Source organism: Eucyclogobius newberryi, unplaced genomic scaffold (assembly GCF_026437365.1).
Source record: "Eucyclogobius newberryi isolate DKJ021-1_F unplaced genomic scaffold, fEucNew1.0.hap1 SCAF_20, whole genome shotgun sequence".
In the NCBI taxonomy this organism is placed as follows: Eukaryota; Metazoa; Chordata; class Actinopteri; order Gobiiformes; family Gobiidae; genus Eucyclogobius; species Eucyclogobius newberryi.
In genome coordinates this window covers 18,457,536-18,466,590 of record NW_027315835.1, presented here as the reverse complement: position 1 = coordinate 18,466,590, position 9,055 = coordinate 18,457,536, and the positions used below count along the sequence as shown (strand labels likewise).

The 9,055-nt window shown below is 40.8% G+C and overlaps 1 protein-coding gene across 1 annotated transcript; it reads left to right on the top strand.

Annotated features, from left to right (window-relative positions):
• Nucleotides 1–931: 931 nt before the first annotated feature.
• Nucleotides 932–8,648, top strand: ccdc78 (coiled-coil domain containing 78). Its single transcript, XM_072455826.1, has 13 exons — nt 932–1,063; nt 1,135–1,221; nt 1,825–2,181; nt 2,717–2,805; nt 3,003–3,072; nt 3,859–3,984; nt 4,064–4,260; nt 5,182–5,356; nt 5,426–5,466; nt 5,549–5,621; nt 5,692–5,792; nt 6,184–6,248; nt 8,467–8,648. The coding sequence occupies exons 1-13, from the start codon at nt 932–934 to the stop codon at nt 8,646–8,648; spliced, it is 1,695 nt and encodes a 564-aa protein (XP_072311927.1).
• The last annotated feature ends 407 nt before the right edge of the window (nt 8,649–9,055 follow it).

Sequence of the window (9,055 nt, the reverse complement as noted above, 5' to 3'; positions counted from 1 at the left end):
AGGCCGCAATAAAGAGCCTTGGGCCCCCAACCTGGATGGGCCCCTAATGAAGTGCCCCTCTATACCAGAAATGGCCTGAGTCACAGAAACAGTTGATATTCTCTCAGTAAATAGTCGCATTGTGCTGTAAAACAAGAAAATGGTAAAAATGACTAATCCTGAACTAATCCTGCAGCGCACTGAGTGGGAGGGGCTGTGGCTGCAGTAGTTTTAAACTTTTACAATATGAACATGTCTGTCTGTTTTAAGGAGTTTTACTTTCTCAGCATTTAAAGGATTATAGGGTGATTATAGGGTATGAAACAGAAAAAAAACAAAACTAAGAGGCAGGAAAATCCAAGGCATACTAACAAAAATAGGTTAAGTTCTTTATTTCATGGAAGGTCGCCACATGTTGAAACCCTGACGGTCTTCATTGGGGCTTAAAGGCCGGGGTCATCACATTCTTATTATTATATTTTTCTTTTGCATGTCATTTGAAACTCCAGTAGAGTAAGAGAGAAAGTAAATCCTGTTTGGGCCATTGTTGTTTTAGCCTTAGCAACCCAAAGTGGCTGCATTGTGTCACAGTCTGAAGACAAGGGGCAGAGAATGGACGCTCAGGGACAACCACTGACCACAGAAGAGGATCGAGGCCGAATCCAAACTCTGACTGAGGTCAATGTAAGTATTGAGCAGTAAATAATTGATCTTTGTCAATGTCAATGTCAAATTTAACCATTTGGCTACCTCTTTATGATAACTGCACCTTAATTAGCCTTAACAAAGCTTGAACAACAACTTAATTCAATGAATGAAACACATACAATAGTTTATTAGGAATGATTAAGGCTTAGTAACTACTTAATAATGGGTTAGAGTTTGGATCATCATTAGTGCCACTGGTTAAGAGGTGGAGCACTGACACTTTGAAATGCCACTTCACTTTTAGATGGAGATGTGTGATAAAAATGAACACCTTTTCACCAAACTGGGTTTATTGGAGAGCAGACTCAGCCGCTTGACCATCTCCAACTCAGAGCTTTCATCAATGCTGGTCCAGAGTGAAGAGGAGAAACTCAGGGTAGGTCAAAAATGATCATTTACTTTGACTTGAACAACATCTGTTTTAAAGGAGTGTGTGTTTATTTACAGCGGTCCAAGGAACTGGTTGAGGAAAAACTGAAGAATAACAAAATAATGGAGACATTTGAGGAAGAATTGTTGAATTTGAAAGACAAGGTAATAAACACACACAACAGCGTTAATCGAAATGACTTAGGGAAGAAGATGCTTTAAAGCGTGTTGACTTAAGGTTGTGTGTAATAGTCAATCTCTGCTCTGTTGGGGTACGTAGTTAAGATAAGATAAAAAATCCTTTATTGTCCACACATGGGGAAATTTCGGTGTTACAATGCAGTAGATACAGGAGGAAAGGACAGATAACTTATAGGAAGTTTAAAAAAAAAAAAACACTCTTAAAGAACTCTTCTAAACAAAACAAAAAACTCTTATTAACAAAACTCCTTTCATATCTTAATAGGGAATGGAGGAAAAAAATTAAATAAAAAGATAAAGATAAAAATAAAAATAAAATAATAATACAATAAATTAAAGTAAAAATAGCTAGCATAAGACTAAATAATACTAATACTAATGGTAAGTAAACAAAACACTCTTATTTACATCAGTTGTATGCACATGAATATGGCCTTAATTGCTTGTGAGTACGACAGTAATTGCACATGAATATGACGGTATTGCACATGGTTAAGTCAGTATTGCATTTTCAGTATTCAGTTAATACTTGATACTGATCCAAAGCACATATTTTGTCGATCACAGATATTGAGTCAGGGCAGTGCAATAACGCAGGTGGAGATGGAGCGGGACAAGCTGAAGTGGGAGCTGCAGGCGGCGGAGGCTCGTCTGACTGTCGGGGAGCAGTCTGGGAGGGAGATGAGCCACGACTACACTCACCTCAAGGACAGTTACCAGAGTCTGGCTGTGGCCCATCACAAAGAGCTGGCCCACAACCAGGAGCTGAGTGCTGAACTGCTGGCCCTGGCGCAGGCACAGGACGCCCTCCGCAGGCAGCTGGAGGAACAGCAGCAGACAGTCCAGACCACCACCGAAGATCTGCACAGCGAGCTGGATCGTGTGCGGACCCTAGTCAGCCGCATGTCACGGGATAGGGTCACGGTATTGTGGCTTTCCAATACAATACAATGCATGTTTTCAACCAGAAAGAGTGATAAAGCAGGGTACGCTTTGCCCTGGTTCCAAACTGCATGAAGTTGACATATAAATTCAGCCAGGAACACTCGATTTCCTATCTCCTGATGTTGTTGTCAGCTTGGGAGGGTCTGATATGGATTTTGGGAGCCGATACCGATATCCGATATTTTATTTTATTATTATTTTTAATTCCATAGCAAGGTGTACAAATCTATCGCAAGTTGAAGTAAAGATCACAAATTCTCATGTCACAAATAAGAATGTAGAACAGAATGTATTTACCTCTGATATTACATCATTTGTGGCATGATTTTGTAAACATCCTTTATAAATTGTATCTTTTTTGTGTATAAATTGCGCTTCTATTTTACTCATTGTCAGTTCAAAATAAGGAATCCAAGGGCATTAGGCGGGGAGAGAAACTGTGAACGCACACGACTAAACCAGCACATGTGTTTTGGATTTTCCGTGACCAACGCTCCCCTGTCATCATCTGCAGCTCGTAGGAAACCAAGATGAAATGAAAACCATGATGGAGAACTTGAAGAGGTCCAACGAGGAGCAGCAAAAGAAACTGGAGGAGAAAGTGTAAGCCAGGCCCTGTTTCTCATTGAGCTTAACAAATATACTGTAATTATCCTTCTTTTCTATTGATCAAAAAGAGTCAAATCTTTTAAGGAAGCATGTTCTTATAAATAGTAAATCCCCGCTGAGTGTGTGACTGATGTGGTTCGTCTGTGTCCTCCTGTGATGTGGTTGTTCCGGACGTGGTCGTGGATCATTAGACTGGCGATGGATAAAGAGAACAAGATGGAGATCCACAGCACGCAGCAGAAGATAATTCAACAAAGCGAGGTGAATACACGATACTGAAACTACACTTTTTGCTCTATATTGATCAATCCCGATTTTTAAATTTGGATTTTTCCTTTTTATCAGAGTGGTATGAAAGGGTTCATCTGGACATGTTTTTTTTACAGGGTTTTTAAAGGATCTTTTTGTTCTTAGGCTTTATCAGACAGTGTAGCATGAAATGGGGGTGAGAGCAGGGTGGACATTCAGCAAATTGTCAGATTCAAATTCAAGATGTGGAAGCTGGGCCGTGGAGAGTATGTGCTATTGCTTTAACCACATAATACAGGTTTTTAAAGCAACACTACGTAACTTTCTAGAGGTGGCGAGTCAACTGCATGATTCCACGGAAATAGAAAGTTAAAATCATACTTCTGAACATTCTTCATGGAGATTCTGTGGAATATTGTAGCCAAAGGAACAACATTTCCATGGAAACAAGCAATTCAGGTGTGTGGAGATGCAAGCTAGCTCACCATAAGGGTTTTCTATGGTTTTCAGTGCAATAAAAACATCCAAAATTAGAACAAAAAAGTCAATTTTGTGGTACATGGTCATTGCCATAAAACAAAGATTGTCAAATGTTTTGTTTCAAAGTGAATTCAGATCCAAACCACGTGCATTTACTGACAGAGGATTCAAAAATGGCCCAAGATTATCACTATTACTATTTGAATTAATTGCACAGCCCTGACTCAAATCCTTCAATTGGGTTTCAGATGAAAATAAGTTTGATTTCCAAGTTAGTAAAGCCATCCTTGACTTTTACTATTGTTTTATGTTTACTAGGCCAAGAACTATTCGCAAAGCCAAGTCAGAGAGATCGAAGAAGAAAACTCGCATCTACAACTCAAACTGAAAGAACTCAATGAGGAATACAGAGCCCGACTGAACTGCTACATACAAGACCTCGCAGTGATAACCCCTCGCTCACGAAATAATGTACAATATGCAACGTGAATGTAATCTACGACCAACTTTGCACGTTTTCTAGGAGTACATGGATGGACTGGGAGAGTCAAAGAAGTCTCCAAATCTGGGTAAAATGAAGAGGTTTGTGGAGCGTATGCTGCAGGACGTGCGGTCATCCTTCCAAGTGAGAGAGGAACAGTTAGCTACAGCGGCGCGTGTTTATAAGAAGAGGCTGCAGAGGATCGCTAACACCCATCATGCTTTGCTCACAGCGTACAGGTCAGTGAAATAGTTACGGTATTTTCGGACTGTAATGAAGAAACTCGGTGGATGCACTGTATGTGACATTTTAAAATCCCTATAACTGAGCTTGAGACGGGTCACAATGATGCATTTTATTTAATTAATTACAATACCTTGTTTTGTAGCAGCAACAGCTAAAGAAACAGAGGGAACTACATTGACCATGATTCTTTGCTCCATTTCAGTGCAGACAGAATTAATATATATATATGACATAAATGTTAAGAAATTGTATATTTTAAGTCTTTGGAATATGACAGTAATGATTCGCACCAAAGTCAGGGCATTTGAAAAGAAATTATATCTACAATTTGGTTGGACTCTTTGAAATATTGCATTAAATATCGTGCTGTGAGATGAATATTGTAATTATATCATGGCTTCAGTTACATCACAATACGATAATATCTCGATACTGCAATACATGCAATAATCAATATATTGGTCAAGATAATCTACGATATATTACTGTTTTTTAAAGAACCCAATACATTTTAACAACATTTATCTTTGCTAAACCACAACCTGGACAAATGTAAAAGGAAATTCACCCATTTTAATCATCAAAACTGTGAATATGCCAAACTTTTTGCAGTTTTCTTTTCTTTGAACAAGCAACAAAATTGTCGTGCTGTCACAAAATAATCCAAAAAATTATACAGAAAATGACTCATGGAAATATATTGACACCACAGCCCTCGATATCGATACTGTATCACCAAATTTAGTATCAGGATATATCAATGTTCAAGCACATTCCTAGTCTCTAACAAATGATGATTTGGTTCAACATGTGTGTGAATATTTCCTTCAAAAACAGTACATTTCCCCTGCGTTTTAAGCTTCACCGCGGACTTTTCCCCCTTCGTAAGATATAATACTATTTTTTAAATCCAGAGGTCAGAGGGAGCAGATACTGGCCAAACCGGACTCGGGTCTGAACGCCGGACCTCCAGAATCCAGCTTCGATTTGGACCCAAGTGAACTGAAGAACGAAATAGAAAAGGAAATTCAACATCTTTGCCAGGATAAAGCCCGGCTGGAACTGCAGCTACAGACGACCATGGGGCAGGTACAAAAGATAATTCAGCTAATTCAGTTTTCTGTTTCATTTGAGACAATTTACACAACATTTTCATAGGTGGCCACACTCCAAATCCCAATCCAAGCTGCTTCTCAAGCGTAAGTCATTTTAGGAATGCCGACTTCATCGTCCAGCTGTAAATGCGTGTCGTATTAAAGTTCAAAAATGTAACTTTATCAGGGCGAAACAGAAATGCGGAGAATCCTGGGCAGACATCAGGAAGCAGCTGAAGGACACGACAGAGTCCACACTGGTACAGACGCTGTTTGTCATTGGGATGATTAGAACGTGAGCTATGCAAACGTGTTTTCTGTTCCAAAAAGGCAAGTTTCGAGAGGGAGCGCGTACTTCTCATGACCCGAGCGACGGTGGCTGAAGCACAAGTGTCCGAGATGCAGCAGTATATCGACGTGACACTGGACAGGTAATGTGTTGGAGACAAATACAGAAAGAGCGAGAATTGAAGTTGAACAAGCACCAAAATGTGACGTGGTAAAGTCACAAAGTTAGAACTGACAAAGATTTATTGGTCAAAATACCTGTAGGTGATGCTGGTTTTGATAGAAAGCTTTGCAAAAAAAACGTTCCACTGCATTTTGTTATCTATAAGATGTTTTCATGAGTTTCAGTCACTTGATCAGATTTTTTTGTGGACTTTTTAGTGTTCAAAAGATAGAATTTTGTTTCGATTGGCTAATTTTGATCTCCTCATTCTTCATCACTTCAATACGCTCACTTATTTATGTAAATCATCGTAATACAAGAGTTTTGAAATGTGATCTCACAGTTTGTTGAAGATGAAACTGTTTTTAAAGGTACAAAAAGAAGCCCTCGAAACGCAGCGAACACGATGGCACAGACGAAGCACATCAGTCCACAAGTGCGAGCTGAGCTGAACCAACCGCATTATTTCTTCAACTCTGCCACTTTCTGGTGTTGATAGCAGCTTATATTGTGTAGATGGTTTGGTTTTTATATTCACTAGGGGGTGCTGTCAAACGCTGGGGGCTTCTCATAATGAAAGACCCCTAAAGAGAACTGGCCTTGAGAAAAAAATGCCAGGAATGTTTGTAAAGCTTATGTCAATTTCACGAGCTGCAGAGAAGAAAGAGCGGTGACAATGAGGGGTCGCCCTGGTGAGAATAATGTCATTACATGTTACCCAGACTGGTACAGCCTGTGAATACTTGAGACCAGAGCAGCGCTGGGAACGAAGGCCCAAACAAGCAGCTTCTATCCAGAATGTGGATCATATTAGGCTCTCGGAGAGGGGCAGTGAATAAGCATCTACTCCCTTTAAATCCCTTTAACAGTGGGAGCTCAGCAGGTTTTCTGACACGGTGAAAGTTTACAGGAAAGCCCACACACGAAAGAAAGAAGTCTGTTTCAAATCATGGTTTATAGTTTGTGATGGTTTAAAAAATAAGAAGACTTGGTGATGAGGAACGTTTCCCCCTGAAGGCTTCGATCACTCTGAGCAAAGAGTCATACACATGTCAGTCCGATCCCTTTTACAGGGGCCATGCCAGCCCTGGGACAGAGGGGTGCCCAGTGTGAAGGTTTGAGAGGAATGGGAAGTGGGATCTTGTCAGTAATGTATTAGACTCGGAGGACCCTGGGAAAAACGGGTGGGGGCTGCGGATTGGTCGGATGCCAACATAGTCACCGTGCCAGCGCTGGTGTGGGGAGCCCGTCTCCCTCATCTCAGTGTGGAGCGGTGGGAAAGTGAAAACCAGGTTGTGCTTTGGACCTCGCCGACAAAGAGAGCCACACTGCAGCGCGAGGCCTCTGCACACTTTATAATTCAAATACAGTATACACCAGATAAACAGAAACAAGAGAGGGGCAAACAGAGAAGGCCACAAACCCACTCCAGTGAGGCCACAGCTGGTTGCCAGGCAACGTGCCAAAGCTTCAGAGTCTGTATTTGGAAAAGTCGACTTTTTGACACAGTCGCGGCTTATGGTCGCTGTATGAGGTCACCATTGTCATGTAAATACTCACTGTATTTCTCACATAACTCTAACATAAGCTCAAACTTTTCTGACATAAAGAAAAATGTTAGGGGCCATTCTATTTTTTCGTTCCATAAACTGAAGCCACTCCCATACTCTCTATACAATCTATTTCATAGTCAAGCTTATTAACTGAACAACTTTCATTAAACATACTGTTTTGGTGGAATGATATACATAAAATGTGTGTTATTTCCTGGCTTGTTTAATTAAAACTTTGTGATTAGCATTATAAAACATAGCTTCTTTCTGCTCCCATTGTTCAGTTTCAGCATATTATTAGCATATTTTATTAACAATGGAAGCATAGCAGAAATCTAATTTTATTTAAAGATTCCAGACAACAAAAGTGCTCCTCAATCAGCACAAGATATACATTCAATTTAGTTATGTAATTATTTTTCACTTTAAATAGAAAAGTGTAGTTATATTACTTGTAGCTAATTAAAAAATGTATACATGTATTTTTTTTTTGCTCTTTTCTCTCATTGGCCTTTTCCTGCTCCTGTGACACATGATTGTCCCCTGGGACCGTCCTGTTCCGATCCGTCTGTAAACTGAGGATTGGAGCAGAGGAAGTGCCTCACACGGCCAGCGTCGGGACATTCGTCAACAGCCTCTTTGTTTTGGGAGGTTAATGCCTAATTGATACAGGCTTAATGAGAGGGAGCTGTGTGCGTATGTGTGTGCGAGGGTCATAATGAAATGGACAGTCCTGGAAACAGAAACAGATTTATAGGAATGCAAGGAGCGGGCAGCGACCCAATGGGAACCAGAAAGAAAAGGTGACAATGAGTTTGAGGAATGCATGAGGAGTCTAGTCCTGCATCATCATGAGAAACTGTCAGAGACAATGAAGTACCTCGTGTTCCCATGGACACATTTTACGGCTCCTACACTTTCCCATGACTCAGATATGTATTGTGAGCGCTTCAGCCCATAGCGACTAGTTTAAGGAGACATCCACAGCACTGTCCTATTGTGATTTAAAGTGCTGCAGCCGTGTGGACATGAAGCCGTGCTGCTTTCTTTCTTAGACACCTGTCTTTTCTTCTCTGATGAGCTGTCCTCTCGCCCCCGCAGCACACAAACTCAGACTATTCAGCTCTCCCTCCAGACAAGCGTTCTCCACCAGGCACAAGGAGGGAGGAGGGCATGGGTCGGGGCTCAGGGACTTCAGAGGAACACCAAGAATTTTCCTGAAAGCTGTGGAGATGGTGGGTGGTTGCAGGCGAAGGAACAAGTTTGAAGAGGGGAAAACTTAAAACTTGAAGTGGGAGAAGGCTTTTGGGAGTTGAAAGAAGAATTATCCCAGGACAGTTACTCATGAATGGAAGTGAAGCATAAGTGGAAATAGTTTTGGTAATGTGTAAAGTACATTTTGAATATTTGCAGTGATTGATAAGCAATGTTTTTTTTATGAGACAAGCACAAGGCAAAAACTTAGAGAAGCATGACCACATTTGCAGTTCCCAAATTGCACCAAAAATACAAATAAACTAATATATCTCTACTTAAGTAAGGCCATATTTCAATAGACGGGGAATAGTAGAAATGATTACATATATAGGGTGAGAACAGAGGCAGAGGTACAGTAGTCGGGGCGTAAGAGGCAGGGGTGACAATGAGGCACAAGCACAGCGTTCCCACACTCACTCCGTTCCCACACTGG

What these genes read in the sequence shown, in the direction of transcription:
- ccdc78 (XM_072455826.1), top strand. Translation starts at nt 932, where the DNA reads ATGGAGATGTGTGATAAAAATGAACACCTTTTCACCAAACTGGGTTTA. An exon ending in TGTTGAATTTGAAAGACAAG is followed by an intron (nt 1,222 to 1,824) that starts GTAATAAACACA and finishes TGTCGATCACAG; the next exon opens with ATATTGAGTCAGGGCAGTGC. An exon ending in CGAAGCACATCAGTCCACAA is followed by an intron (nt 6,249 to 8,466) that starts GTGCGAGCTGAG and finishes TCGCCCCCGCAG; the next exon opens with CACACAAACTCAGACTATTC.